The sequence below is a fragment of the Aptenodytes forsteri genome, unplaced genomic scaffold, assembly GCF_000699145.1.
Source record: "Aptenodytes forsteri isolate BGI_AS27 unplaced genomic scaffold, ASM69914v1 Scaffold270, whole genome shotgun sequence".
NCBI classification, from domain to species: domain Eukaryota; kingdom Metazoa; phylum Chordata; class Aves; order Sphenisciformes; family Spheniscidae; genus Aptenodytes; species Aptenodytes forsteri.
The window spans coordinates 387,900-403,214 of NW_008794631.1; the positions used below are offsets into that span (position 1 = coordinate 387,900).

At 38.9% G+C, this 15,315-nt stretch overlaps 1 protein-coding gene across 1 annotated transcript in view; it reads left to right on the top strand.

Moving 5' to 3' along the window:
* Positions 1 to 15,315, top strand: part of LOC103894162 (engulfment and cell motility protein 1) — a 160,075-nt gene that overhangs the window by 107,817 nt on the left and 36,943 nt on the right. The window contains exon 14 of the mRNA XM_009273495.1: positions 3,361 to 3,469. Within this exon, the coding sequence (XP_009271770.1) occupies positions 3,361 to 3,469 (109 nt within the window). The remainder of the gene's footprint in view (positions 1 to 3,360; positions 3,470 to 15,315) is intronic.

A 15,315-nucleotide genomic window follows, 5' to 3' on the forward strand; every position in this document is an offset into this window, starting at 1 on the left:
TCAAGCATTGGAACAGGCTTCCCAGGGAAGTGGTTGAGTCCCCATCCCTGGAGGTATTTTAAAGATGTGTAGATGTGGACCTTAGGGACATGGTTTAGTGGTGGACTTGGTAGTGTTAGGTTTATGGTTGGACTCTGATCTTCAGGGTGTCTTCCAACCTAAATGATTCTATGGTGCCAAGAGTTCTCCTGCAATGTCCATGGTTTCTGCCTTTAAATATTTGTTTCTCCCAAGGAAAATTTAACCATCGTACCTGCCGATTGTGAAATGCCTGGTGGATCTGCAACTCATTGTGGATTTGTGAGGGGGAGGAGGAGGAAGATAATAGGGTGCAGCCACTTCATGAGCATTAATGATAGACCTCCATTTGAATGAAGGTTGTGTGGGCTTCGTGACTTCCTCACTACTTTCCTTTCCTTGGTAAAATAACTGTTGTGATAGAAACATGAATCAAGCCAGCAGTATGCTCTGTAGACATACAGAAGTATTTTCAGTCTAGAGCTGTGTGTTGTGTTTCTTTCCCTGCTAGTTTTCACCAGTTTATGAAGTAAACATGTCCATTCCCTGCTTATTTCTCCTCCATAACCAGAGTGATAAAGGAAATAACATTAAAATCATGCCCTTATCAGCTGTATTTATAGCATTTTACTTTGGAACAGGATATGAGTCGTGAAGAGAGTATTACAAATATAATAATGAATGTTGTAAATCTGTTGCCAAGATTAGGAATTATTTCTCTGGGTATTTATAAGAACACCTTTTTTTTTTTTCTTTCCCTTTTTACCATTGCTGTTACTTACTGAAGATCCGTATCTGTCAAATTTGCCTACAGATATTTAGATGTAGTAAAGGGCCTTCCATCTTCTTTTCTTACAGAAATGTAACATGTCAGCTCTGCCTTATTTTGCACAGCAAATGCTAAAAGATGATGCTTGCAGAGAGTGTGTCTGAGGATCATTTCAAGGCTGCTTTACATATTGATTACTCAAATTGCCATTTAATTTGCTGTATAGCAATACGCAGTGCCGTAACTATTTCTCTGGCATTCTTATTGATTGCTGAAATTCTGCCTTACATTATATGCATATATGGTGTCACCATTAAATATTTATGTGCTCATGAAATGTTAATATGTCAGGTTAATGTGAAACTCAACAAAATGCATTTGCCAGAAGCAAGCAGGAATGCTGATCTGAGTGCTTCCCTTCCCCTCCCCCTTACCCTTTCATTTTGCCTCTCCATTAATTTTATTACCAGTGTTTCTCTGCTGTATCTAAATCTGTGTCAAAGCAGCCCCCTGCTCCAGTATGCAGATTTTATGTTTTATTATGTGAGAGAGAAAACACAGTAATAATAAAACAAGAGAAGTGATCTCAGGGAGGTGTTGAGACACAGCTTTATATTGCACTTGTGCTACTCTATCATCGCTCCTGCGTTTGGGTATGGAAATGTAGCACTAGCCTCCATGAAAGAGACTGAAGCAGGATGACTCATCCAGAATGCAAAGTCATATTCACGTGTTCCTTGAACGGTGGCTGCAGCAACGTAAAACAAAAATTGCAGAGGTGTTTCTTTGATTTGGTACAGCTGTTATCCAGAGATGAGATGGAACAATTAGATGTAATTTAAAACAAAACATTTAGAAGGAAAAGTAACTTCTCTCAGCAGACTCGTGAACATGATTCTGACACCGTCCTGTTGGGAAAGCCCCGTAAAAATTTGTGGGGGTCAAATATTTACAATATTCCTAATGACTTTCTAAACTTCTGTGGGAAGTCTAGGTGATTTAAAAAAAACAAAACAAAAAACTGGAAAACAAAAGAAAGTGATCATCCACTCTCATACACAGAGGGCAAACATCCTTTTACATCCCTGGGTGGTGAGTCAGGAGCAGAGTATCGGCTAGAGGCTGCCCTTTGTACAGTAGGACTAAAATAGGTGCTTGGTGAAGAGGCTTTGGCATGCTATGTGAAGCACGTAACTTTGCTACTTGCTTTTTGGGTTTTCACTCTTTTCCCACTTTTTCCTTTAACATCTTCACAGAGAAGGCTTCTGCACATAAGGGAGCATGAAACAGTCACAACTAAGATCTGGGGAGGGAGGGAGGGAGGGAGGGAAAAGTTTTGCTGGCATCCAGTGTTGCATTGGCCCTCTCCTCCACCACATTGTTTTGAGTGAAGTTCCAGCCTTCGAGCCTTTTGTAAAGCTTTCTTTGCTGCCAAAACGGAAAGATTTAAAACAAACACACACCATCACCACCCCCCAAACAAACCAAAAACACAACCAAAAAAAAGCCAGACAAACAAAAAACGTGATGAAGATGGGAGCTAAGGAGACAGGAGGAATGCAAAGCAGAGAGCAATGTCTAAACACCCGTTTGTGAAGAAAATTTAGGTAGCCTCTGAGGTTCTCTGGCAAAATCTCTTACCTTTGAAATTCATATTCTTCCTCTGTCCTTCATTCGCAGGCTATGCAGCAGCTGTTTAGGATGTGTTTTGTTTCTTTTTTTAAAGCTAGTGGCAAAGTTTGTTACTGCAAAGACAATTCTTACTGCGAATCTGTTTTGACCGTTTCTTTTTTTTTTCCAGCCCCTATTTTGCTCTCTTTTCAGGCGCACAGCTTCAATTAAATCTATAGTATTTTTATAACCAATTTTTTCATCGACAGTGAAATAATGTATCTGATATGGCAGAGCTCAGTGGGTATAAAAATGTCCAAGGAATTCTTTTCTCCCATTTATTTTGCAGTGTCACTCAACAGAGAATATAAAGGCTCTCCTTGAGTCATTTTTGCAGCATTCATAGGTTTGATGCAAGAGTGATCCCTGAAATATTTTGCATGCAAACGCAAGTTTCTTCCATAATAGAGAAAATGCGCACATTTTCTTCCTTTGTGGACTTCAGTTTGATTTTTTGACACTTGGACTTTTTTGGAGCCTGAATCCAAAATGCAATTTTGGTCCCACTTTTTTTTTTTTTTTTTTATAGTTCCTTCTAGGTGTGTTCATGTCTATAAATCATTATATCTAATTTCCTTTAACTGACAAATTTGAAGTGAAACTCTTTCTCTTTGGCTTCTATTGCAGTTTCTCCAAGCCAGGGGTGGTGCAGAACAGCAACAGTGCATAGGAATGGCAAAGCTTCCTGGTTGGTCATGGAGCAGGACTGCTTCTGTGTTGCTGACTGCCTCAGACATAGGTCATTTAGCTTGGGGGAGGGCTAAGGTTTATGAAAACAGAGCCTCCACATACAGTTTCCTAAATTCAGCCTGGTATATCTTGTAAATGTTGGATGTGGAGGACAGTGCTTCAATTCATGGGTTCTTCAAACTGATTATTTTCCATTTTGATTCCTCCTCCAGATTGTCCTGGAGAACAGCAGTCGAGAAGACAAGCATGAGTGCCCATTTGGCCGAAGTAGCATTGAGCTGACAAAGATGCTGTGCGAAATACTGAAAGTAGGAGAGCTACGTAAGTTGACCTGTTTGTTTGCCCTCTAAGAACCATGGAGTGAGTTCAGTGATACCTGAAGTCTATTTCAATGCAAGAATTTTCTTCCGAGAGTCATTTCTCAGTATGGGTATGCTGTGCCAGTGTACAATATGACTATGCCTATTTTTCTGTGTCTCACTAATTTGTGGACATACCAGGGATGAGGGTGGAGTAGAGGAAAAGGGACCTAGTCTTTGAATCTCTTCTATATGAAACAGGGCAGTTGCATCATTTCCATAGGGGTCAGTTAATTTCCCATTGGGTGATTTGGTGTAGTAGACTTCATGGTTCTTACCATTCCACGGGCTTGCCCATAGGTTGTTTTTATATGAGTATTGTAGTGATTCTTTGTGGGATTGCTCATCTAAACTGACACATCCCATTTTCTCTTAGATATCTAAAGCTCTATCTAAATACCAGATGATATATGTATCATTTACTCTAACAGTGTGATACGAAATACTGTATTTTAATGCAGAGTAAACAAGCTGTCTTTGGTTTTGATTACAGTCCCTTGACAAATTGTTAGATACTATCAAACAGAAGAGCATGTCTGTATTTTCATTAGTCTAGAGTGTCGGTGTTTAACTGTATCAATATAGATAAACTTCAGTTACCCATGAATAATGTTTTGGATCCAGCTGCAGTCTGTTTTGGCAAGCACTACCATGAGCTTCATTTTCTTGTTGCATAAGCAGGGAGCACAATTGAGATGCTTTGTTTCCTTCAGAGACACTTTCTTCCTTTTGAATTTTTTCCCTAATAAAGATTTTTCTTTTACCTTTACACCCAAGTCCACGAAATGTAATGAGAGAAGAGCAATGCAAAAGGCAGCAAGAAAGCCTATAGGTATCATTAGTTCTTGTTCCTACCAGCTCTGCAATAGACATCAAAAGCACTGTTTTAAAAGTATGATTTGGCTGTTAATACCTCTAAAGCTTTTAAATGCAGTGTCTTGAGAGAATTTATTGACTGAAGGAAAAATCTATTTCTGTGCAATGGGCCAGGATAAAACCTGTGCATTGCTTGCCGCTTCCAAATTGACACTCGGTATTTGACAGACCCAGATGAATGGTATGATGTTTACTTTTGAATACCGTCCTAAGTAAACCAGAGTTATTAAGGAGCACATTCACTATGTCTATAAATAAACAGTTTAGCAACTATTTTAGATGTATGGTAATGTGTTGTGTGAGGTTCAGACTGTAGCAGATACATCTCCCTTAAAATAATGTTACTGCTGCAGTTGAGGTGTCTAATGCCAAATCATGCATGATAGGTCTGTCTGAATTTTTCTGCTGGTAAATGTAGGAGGGACATATCATCTCAACAAAGCTGTAAGTCTATTTGAATTAAGTGCTAAAGATCAATTTTATTTTTACAAATGCACAGAAAAATATCTGAAATCCAAAGTACGGCTTTGTACATGGTGGTTTTCTGTATGTCGTATCACTCCATGGGAATTGCACTGCACTTTGCTGCTAAGAAAGGTGATTGATCTAGAGGTTAGCCAGGTGCCTCAGACTTTTTCCTTGCTGTGTCATAAGAAGTCATTCAATAAATAAACCTCTTTTTTGACACAGACGTGTTTGTTGTCCGCATGCGGGGGGCTATTAGTATGTAGATGACTTGCCACGTGTGGTACTGTTTGTTCCAATTGCTTCTAACTTCTGCAGATGCAGATAGCTCCTTTCATGTTTTAACCTTTCCATTATCTGGTCTTTTGAAGTGGGGACTGTGAATAAAACAAGAGGATTTGGGGTGGGGGCTCAGTTACCATATGAAGAAAATATGAAAGGAAAGCTATTTTTGCTATCTTAGCTTTAGAAAGAAAATGAATTGTCATATTTTTTTGTTTGTTTTTTGGGTTTTGGCGTTTTTTTGGTTAGAGTAGCTCTATGGTTTGGAAGTGTGGGGTTAGAAAGAAAACTGAAAAATTCCCCAAGCATAGCTCTGGCTAAGGGTTGTTACGTTTTACTGTTCTGAAGCCACTTGCTTTGGTGTTATTAAAGCTGCAAGTCACTGGGATGCTAGGTGTGCTAGTTTGCAGCAGGCTCCCGTGGTGTTCTCTCATAGGCGTGTGACGTTGTACAGAGATTTGATGCTGAGGAGAAGTGCACTGGTGCTTCTGTTGATAGAAATCAGACGTAGCACGACTGACTTCTGTAAAGCCATGCTAATCTACACCCACAGAGCATCTGTCTCTGGATGCGGCAATAAGATTGCGTCGTAGCCCTGTATTCACAAGGGACAGAGCTAAGGTTACCTCTAACTCATCTTGACGACTCACCTGTTCATCAGTATGTTTCCTTAATGGTTTTGTTTATGTGGATCTCTTAATTGTAATTTAAAAAGGCTGTAATAAAATACACCTTTAAAATTATGTACAGAAAGCAGATTTCTTGAAAATGGCTGTCACAGATGCGCATCTTAAATGACCTGTGATCAGCTGTGTATTTTGTTGAGAAGTGCGAACTAGACTTGACATCTTTGGAAAATGTACATTTAGGTTTATTCTTCACTTGAAAATAAGTACTGTATTGCTGAATAGGATTGGACATCTTAAAAATCAGTAGTTACAGTTTAGGGCAAAGGTGTCCCTGGTAGTTTGTATGTGTTAGGTGTCAAAATATGTATTTAGGCTGCCAGTGTTTCTTTAGAAATTCAAAACTAGTCATTATTGTATTGGAACATAGAACTCTTTTTCTAACAGTTTCTGAATTGTATAATTTAAAAGCCACAATAAATTACCTTTTGCTTATGAAATATTCAGCAGTGGAAACTTTCTTAAAGCACAGAGTAGATAAAAGCTGCTAGACTGTCCATTATTTATGAAGAGCACTTTAATGCTGATTATATTCCCCTTGCTCCACTGTATTAAATACCTTCAGGCAACAAGACGACATTTTACCATTTCTTTTTGGTCCTTTCAAGCATGCATTCATCCCAGCAAGGACTCACAAGAAAGTGTTAAAGGCATGCCACCTCTTCTGCTTTTGTATTTCCCCAAATCCAGGTACTCAACTTCTTAATTCTTTGACTTTGGTTCCAAAATGGTCATGACTTGGAAAGTCACCTCTTCTTCAGCAAAGCATTTAAGTGTATGTTTAAATCTTGTGTAAGTAAAGAAAGCTCAAGTGCAAGCTGTGAGTTGAGCATATCGTAACTGCTTTACAGAGGTGGACTTGCAGAGTAGAGGAGCTAAAACTTAAGAGAAAGGTTGGTGTAGCGTTTAAGTAACATGGAAGTTAGAACGAAACATGTCCATAAGCCTCTTCATTGAAATCTCTGAATCAGGAGAGAGTGGGATATTTGACTATAAATCTTTTAATCTTGTGCTACTGTTGCTGTTAAAAAGGCATTGAAGAGAATGGCTTTACTGAGTACTTGCCAAGGCACTCATCTTGGCAAACACTATGGTAATTCTGATTTCTCCAGTAATAGCTTCCTTCGTATATCTTGGCTAACAAGGTGATTTGTTTCTCATCCTCTGTGTCTCGGAGATGACATCAGACAGTAACACTTATCCCAGGGATCAATCCTCCTTCTCCTGTAGGGTAAGGCACTTTGACACTCCACATCCCTGGTACACTGACAAGTTTAGAAAGAGCAGAAAAGATCAGGCCATTTGTGTTTCCTCCTTAGCAGCTGTGAAAGCTAAGGTAACCTCCATCTTCCCTCTTCTTCCTTCCAAGTTTCAGTACATGATATACATGCTCAGGGGAGAAGGAATACCCACATAACAGAGTCCTGGCTTTGCTGGGAGGTGGTAACATTGCAGGTAAATATAAAAATTAAAAACAAGATCCGAAAGACCTTCCAGAACTGGAATTGGTAAATTTAATGGGAAATTTGGAGTTCATTAAAACCTAGTATTTGTCATAAGAAAGAATTTGAGCTCAACATTTTGCATAAGTAGCCCTAATCCTCTCTGATCTGTGCCTACAATGTACCTGTGCTCAGCATGTGACACTATTCCTACCTCCAAAACCCCTTCAAACTCTCATTCCTGGTGGGAAGTGCTACTTGACTCTATTACCTGATTTATGCAGAACTGGTACAGCTTCCCAGGCTTGTTGCCTTATTTCCATACAGGTTCAACTGAAATTGGTTTGTGTTGAAGCTGGTGAGGAGGCTTGTAGCTGATAGATGAACGATAAGTTAGTGCTGTGTGCACTGAGGAAAGACAGTGCTACCACCAGAGCTTCAGTCTAAAGATGTTCATAAGCCAATATTGTTGCATACCTGAAGTTATTCTATAGTTAAGGCATGTCAGACTTCGAGTATTTTTCAGTGTATTTTTGAGCAGGACACAGATGTTGAACTGCCAATGTTCCCATTTGATTGTTTTGGTGGGTGGTGTTTAGGGGCTTTTGCAAAAATCTGCATTCAAGCTTTATGACAGACCACAGGGGTATATGCCACATGTCAGATATATGTTTGTCCTAAAGCTTCTGTCAGATAAACAACTTCTTCACTGGGTTTGCTTGCTTTTCTATTGTGGGGAATTTAATTGTCATGGTTTTGTTAGATGGGATCGATTTATCGGATTTTTTTTCCTTGAAAGAGAAGATCTAAATGCTAATGTAGCGTAATGCCCTTGATGCTGTTTGTACATGTTCTTGCTATAGATTTCTCATTGCAATTATTGCCCAGGTTGCAGAATTGAAGTGGTCTAGATATTCTTGCCTTATTGTCCCTTTATCAAATAGAACGTGCTGGGCATTAGAAGGTATACAGTGATATTCATGGTTGTACCCGCTGAGATGAAGGTAATCAAATCTCATGCTTCAAGGAGTAAGCTGATTGCTGCAAGGGTCAGGAAGCACTTTTATGTCTTTGCACAATTTTTTCTCTGCATTGCGCAATCCATAGTGTGCGGTGTAGTTTGTTTCTGTTGGTCTTTCCCTGAAAGCATATTGGTCACTGCAGGATCAGCATTCTAGACCTGAGGGCTTGCCTGGTTTCATTTTCCTTTTGCTACAGCAAATCCAATATTTTTATAACTGAATGTCATATTTTAAATTTTTTCCCCTTGCTTGAAAGCTAATTGCCTTTTCATCCTCCTCTTCTTCCTCCTTCTCTTAAATTTAAATAGAATAAAGCCCCAGAAATAGTAAATAAAATTAGAGAGGGCAATTTTTAGTGTTCTCATACTTCTTGCAGTTTCATTTTCTGGAGACTGAAGCATATTATGAGTCAGGAAATGTCTGTTAGGAATTTGAAAAACTTTTCTCGCCAAAAAGGTATTTAGTGAAGGGTAGCAATTTTCTGTTTCATCCTGAACTTTTATCTTATCTTTAGACTATGATAAAATAATTAAACAGAAATTCTAACTTCCTTTGTCTTAGTTCTTTACTGCATTCATTCTTACGTATCCACCTTTTTATCCTCTTGCCCAGGCCATCGTCACATCAGATAACTCCCAGTCACAGCGAAAATTAAGCAGACCTTGAGTGAAGGCTAGAAGATAAACAACATTTGAAAACGATTTCAGTAGCAGTGAAGGGGGGGAAAAATACCTAAAATAATCCATACTGATCTTGAGTTTTAAGGGTTCCTTTGGAAACATTACTAGCAAATTAGCCATTCCTGACTATAGAGACATTAAATATGCTTGTCCTTCTTGATGCTAAGCTAACAACTTGCTGAGTAGTCTGGCTTGTACTTTTCTTTTGTATGATAGCAGAATCTTATTTTGTCACAGTCCTCTATTCCTGTTCGCTGGCACAGTCCCGCAGGAGAGAGAGAATGAAACTTTCTTTTTCTAGGGAGATACTAATTTCTTTGCAATTAACATCATCTTGCGCTAAAAAGTCTCAGTCTCTTCATCCTTATGGTAAGCTGTGAAGTCTCTACAAAATATCTACTGTAATCTATAAGAATATGAGCAGCGGAGCTGCAGACACCTTTTGAGCAAGGTGTTTCATTTTTACCTCTGAGTGACAGTGAGATTTTGGAATGATACTTTCTACACATGGTGCTGTTGGCTTCAGAGTTGTTACAGTATTGGCTTCTGGGTCAGTTAGCTAGCCACCTTGGTCTGTCTAGTATCCTCTTGTGTTTTTTTCTATTGTCTACATCCATACGTCTGCTCTTTGGAGCAGGGGTCATAACTTGTTTTGTATGTGCGAAGTGCTTAACCTTACTGTGTCCTGGGTGCAGGATTCTTTAGCTCCTTTGAAATTACATTTACTCAATTTTCAATATTATTAATAAGAACAAGCAGCATGGGGGTGTGGGGGGGAACTCAAAACACACTTAAGGGCAAGAAAGAGGTGTGGATGTAAGGGATTTTTTCAGAAATTGATTAATGTATCCAAAAGACAACAAAGAGGTAACTTGATTAAGCGTGAAGAGCTCTTTCATCTGGTAATGAAAGGGATAGCAAGAATCAAGACCTGGAAGTTAAAACCTGATAAATTCAAACTGGGAGTAAGGTATAGGCATTAAATGTGAGGATGCTGAACTAAGGAACTAGCAGAACAGAAAGCTGAAGAATGATGAGAGGAGAAGGAAAAAAAAAATCTTGATGTTGATTTCTTGTGATTACTGGAAGCTATGGCTTTGGCAAACTTGATGGCGTGGTAGAATAACAGCTGTACCTTGTCCTAATGTGGTTACTGGAACCCAATTCTAGGATTTTTTTTTTTTTTTAATAGGCTATAATGGACGATGTAGTAACTTAAAAGTCTGGGCAGATGTGACAGCAAACAAGAAATATTAAAATATTTTGGATTATTGCCATAGGAAAAAGTATGGCTAAAATAAAATCTTCAAAATATCTCCCATTTTGAAAACTATGCATCTCTTCTGAGCTTGGAGAACTTTGTTAGCTGTTCATTCTGTGTGTTCCACAGCACTTCTTGGTTTCCCAAGAAGATATAAGTGGACACTCTGAAAAGTACAACAACAAACTTCCCTCTTGTGTTGTCAAACATTGGAACAGGCTGCCAAGGGAAGCGGCTGAGTCACCATCCCTGGAGGTATTTAAAAGACCTGTAGGTGTGGTGCTTAGGGACATGGTTTAGTGGTGGACTTGGCAGTGTTACGTTAACGGTTGGACTCGGTGATCTTAAAGATGTTTTCCAACCTAAATGATTCTATGATTCTAAGGCAGTGTTATTAACGGTTGGACTCGGTGATCTTAAAGATGTTTTCCAACCTAAATGATTCTATGATTCTAAGGGTGTCTGCCTCGAAGAAGGAAATAATAGGCAAAATCTTATAATAAAATTCAGGCTTTTAAAGTTCACTTGTAAACCTGCAGAAAGAAGGAGCTTCAGACATCTGGAACAATTTCTGTACATTTTAAGGGCTAGTCATTGTTCAGAGACAGTTTAATGCTGAGCAGGTTGAAATTAAGAGAAAAATCATCTTGGAATCCATTCTGGACCTTCTTCTTTCACTTTGTGAAATATTCACTTTGTGTTAATATTTTATAAATATGGATTTATTAAAAGTAGCCAAAGTCTCTTGTATTTTGCAACAAGCTATGCTTCAAATCTGAAGTAAGCCCTCATGGTTTCACAGCACTGCTGTGCAGCAGACTGGAAATTTTGCAGCTGCTCCTTTTAAAAGAGGCATGTAGTTGCTTAATGAATTGTACACAGAATCGAACGATGTATAAAAGCCCAATGTTGTTTTAATGGCAGCTTCAGTGTATTTTAATGTTGCTTTGTATATTCTAGAAATGTTTGTGCTGGGAAAGCTAAAGGATTTTCAGGGTGGAAGACCTGTTGCAGGTGAAGAGGTTTTGGTATCTGGAAAAGGCAGAATGATTTGGGGGTTTGAGGACAATTGCATTAGCAGGATGTCTGCTGACATGAGAACAGCGTTAACTGCTAATTCCTGTAGTTCCCAAGACAAGGCTGTACTTGCAAAGGCTAGAAAATGTGCAGTATTCTGGGAAACACACGAGGCCTTGCAAAGAATACCCCCTTCCTTGAGCAGTTGAATGTCCTTGTTAACAAGCCCTTACTGAATTGGCTCTGAGGTAGTGACTGTACCACTAATTGTCCCAGGTTGTCTTTGCCCGTGGAGCTTCATAGATGCTTGCAAGGCACTGGAGGCACTTCTGGATTGCTATTGACTGTGTAGTCAGGTCCTCTGTCAGAAAGCTTTACTCTCTTAGACTTCTTAACTTTGTTTATTCTAAGTAAAATAGATACCTTTTTAAAATTTGAATCTGTGAGGAGAGCTTCTGAGCTTTAAAAGTATTTAAAATTCAAATTGCCAGGTTTCTGAGAGAGAAGATCAGGCTGAATGCCCTGACAGAGTACTAACCAGGGGGTAAGGCAGGCACTGAGTACACCTTGGTTGCATTTATCTGAAGCTTGTCTCTGGTTAACACATGCTGCTTCTCCAGCCATGCACTGTGCATTGTAAACACGCTGTTTGTGTTTATTCAGGAAGCCACGAGGGTTCCTTCTGTTGCTTGGTGGACCAAACGGATGAATACAGGTGTTCTCGGAAAAAACGCCAAAGTGGGGAATACTTAACTTTTGTCATGTAATTGTACTTAATTTTGGCACCACCTGATTCTGTGGAAAGCTACTTTAAACTGACTGATCATATACCCACTTGAAACTGGTGGAAGAACTGTTTTCATGGAGGTGTTACACTTGGCCATCGATCATTCCTGATCAATTAAAAAGGGCATATCTTTGATTTATTTTTTGCAAGAATGTTTTCTCAAAGAGTTGATCAAAACAACAATGAAAACAGAGTAATGAGAGCCTGAAATCTTAATATATTTTCTTTAAATTATTTGTCATTCACTAGCAGTATTTAATTGCAAAACATGATCAAACTGCCCTTAATGTACTTTGTTGTAAATCTTTACCGGTCAAGCTCTGGCTTTGCAAGTAAAAATAACAGTAGTGGTGAGTAACCTGAAGGATTGGAGCTGCGCTGTGAAGGTGACACAGATTTTTAACATTGGGTTACTGATGTTATGTACATGTTGAAATACCATCCGTCACTTTCATTTCTATTGAAATGCTTGCTAATGAAAAAGCTTAAGAAAATTAGCTTCTGACAATTAAACTTCACTTGCCCTTCTTGAAGAAGTGTAGATTAGCTGGAACTGTGACAGGAGAAAGCTATAGACCCTCAGGCCTTTTACAGACCTTAAGAGATGTTCACATTCAGCAAGAGCTTTTAATAGTGCTGGCTAAGTAAAATAAAAACAGGAGTCTGCAGGGTTATATTTTGCTCTGTTCCATGAAGAAGGATTCAAAAAGTGAGTACAGCCACTCTTGAAACTGCCCTTTCAGCTTTCCTTCTTTACTCCGCATGTGGCATTCTCTATTCCTGGATTAGCAGAAACTTTGCATAAATGTTTAAATGGCATGAATGCATTTTCATGGTATATTTCTTTATATGTGACAAGGAATTGAATTTCTTGTTTCATAACATTTCTGGTCTCTTTGTGCTGAAGTTTTGCCACGGCTATCTTTTGTGAATTGAAAAATAACTTCAGTGTAATTTTTAAATATAAAGCTTTAATACCTGCAAGTAAGGGAAGAGGGAAGGGGATTCTTAATTTTGGGAGAGGAATTCCAAATAGCCTGGCGAATTGGCTTATGGCATTAAAATGACAGTAAATGTGACGTAGTGTTGTGGGGTGGAGCCAGGAGGTGAAATCATGACCTCCTAGAAACCTTTGCATTAGGATCTCACATCCCTCTTGTAGGGCATCGGGAACGTAAGCGTTGGCACGCCTGGCCCGTTTTTTAGCGAGCATAGCTAGACTTTCCATTTTGTTGTTTCATGAGAGTTTTGAAAGAAGACGGCCCTAGTTCTTCTTGGGGGAATACAATTCCTCTCACGTTTCTTTTGCTCAGTGTGTTAGGAGGTCCATATGTGCCCTCAGGACACCTCTCAGAAACAGCAGTCTCCTGTAATTCCTGATCACCAGTTTTTAGACAAATTAGAGCTGCACTCTTTGTACACACTAGTTGTGTGCCTATATATGCTGAGAAGTCATTAGAGGAATAGAATTATATGCTGCCGACTCCAGGAGCCCATCACAGTAGGCAGTTTATTAATAGGGAGACACGCATGCATGCACCCAAACAGACTCTTGGTCTTTGAAACCAGGTTGTCGTATGAATTTAGGCTCCCATAATTTTTTATTTCGTATATTGGGGATATTGGAACAAAATGGAGCTCTCTATGAAGAGTTATTAGATACGTGCTTTCTGACAGAAGAGTTGTTAGCTGCCCCTAAGCACCTTTTAATGTACTGTGCCCCTTTGGTATGGAGAGCCGTGACTCTGTTCTGGATCTTTCCAAGTTGTTTTTGGAGGAAAAATTTATGGCTCAAGTTAGAGGTATTTCTATTTTTTCCCTTCAGTCTTGTTCATTACTGAAGTTTGTATAGACTTTATTCTTTTCTCGCAGTTTCAAATGCTGTGTATTAACAGACCTCTGGCCTCTAGCAGTTCTAGGTTCCCGCTCTTTCAGGATCAAGCTATCTGCTTATTTTTCCTGGGCCTTTGTGTTTTATATGTGCACAGCTTGCTAAGTTACTTGCTAATAATCCCCCAGCTGGCTGGTGGCTCTATTTTCTTCCCTAATTACCACTACAGAGCATCAGTTTAATTATTCAATGGAACCTCTAAGAAAGGACTTAAAACATCCATCAGCTCTATCCAGATTTGTTGTCTCTTCACATCAAAGACCCACTTGATGACAGACACTTTAAAAATAAACATAGCATAATAATGTTAGCTATAGGCATGTATGAAGTGACTGGTAAGGAGCTAAGGAAAGTGTTAGACTCCTTGTTCATCTGAAGTAGGTTATCGAGACACAAAAAATAATTGGTTGGTTGTGTACATATGAATGTGAAAGAGCTTGTTGGTGTGACACTGACTTTCTTAAGCTTTTTGCAATAAGTTTTTTCTTCTGGTGGATAATAAGTCCTTTGGTCATTTGGTTGCTCTTTGGGTATATTTAATTTTTAAGTTTATAGTCTCTCAGCACAAAATATAGTTGGTATTTGCATAGTAAAATTCTAAGGCAAGATCTCCGATAGTTTGTTCTCTGGGCCTCTCCAAACACTCAATGAGAATTAAGCACCAAACTTACGAAAACAGAAAGCAAATCGCCTTATATAACCATACATTTCACTTGTGTTCATCTTAACATTGAGAATGTATTTTGTCCTTCACGTGTTCTGCTGTCGATAGTTTTTGGTGTCTGGTGTAGAATACAATTTATTCATCCTCATCAGTGACAGGACATTGTTTAGCTGAACCAAATAGGACTGAATGCAACAGAATTCAGCATAGGTTTTTATCACAGGGTGGAGCAGAGCTCGCAGGACCAAGTTACAGGCTCTCATTTTCCAAGTTGTAGGCTGCATGGTATCTCAGTGAATAGCTCAGTTGCTATTTATCTGGGGTTTTTAGAGTAGACGGCAAACCTCACCTCGGACGTTTCGGGGTGTATACCTAAGCAGGAAAAGTTACCTTAAGCCTTAAATAGGCAAAAAATTGGCTGAGCCATAACACAGGAGTGTTACTGCTAAATGTGTTTTGCTACAGGCAGTGACTGCTATCAAAATAAATGAAACGATTTTGGAAGAGGGAAAAAAATATCAAAGCCAGTGCCAATGAAAAGAAGCCGTGAAGATGTGAATGGTTTTCCACAGAAAAACGGGTTGAGTGTTTCTGTCTAGGCCCTAAATTTATTATTTAATCAGGCTGCAATTAGTTTTAATTTAGGCTTTTGACTTTTATGCTTTGCAATAGAAAAAAATCTTATGATTCTTGACTTAAAAAAAACAAAAGGAAAAGGAAAAAAAAAAAACCCCA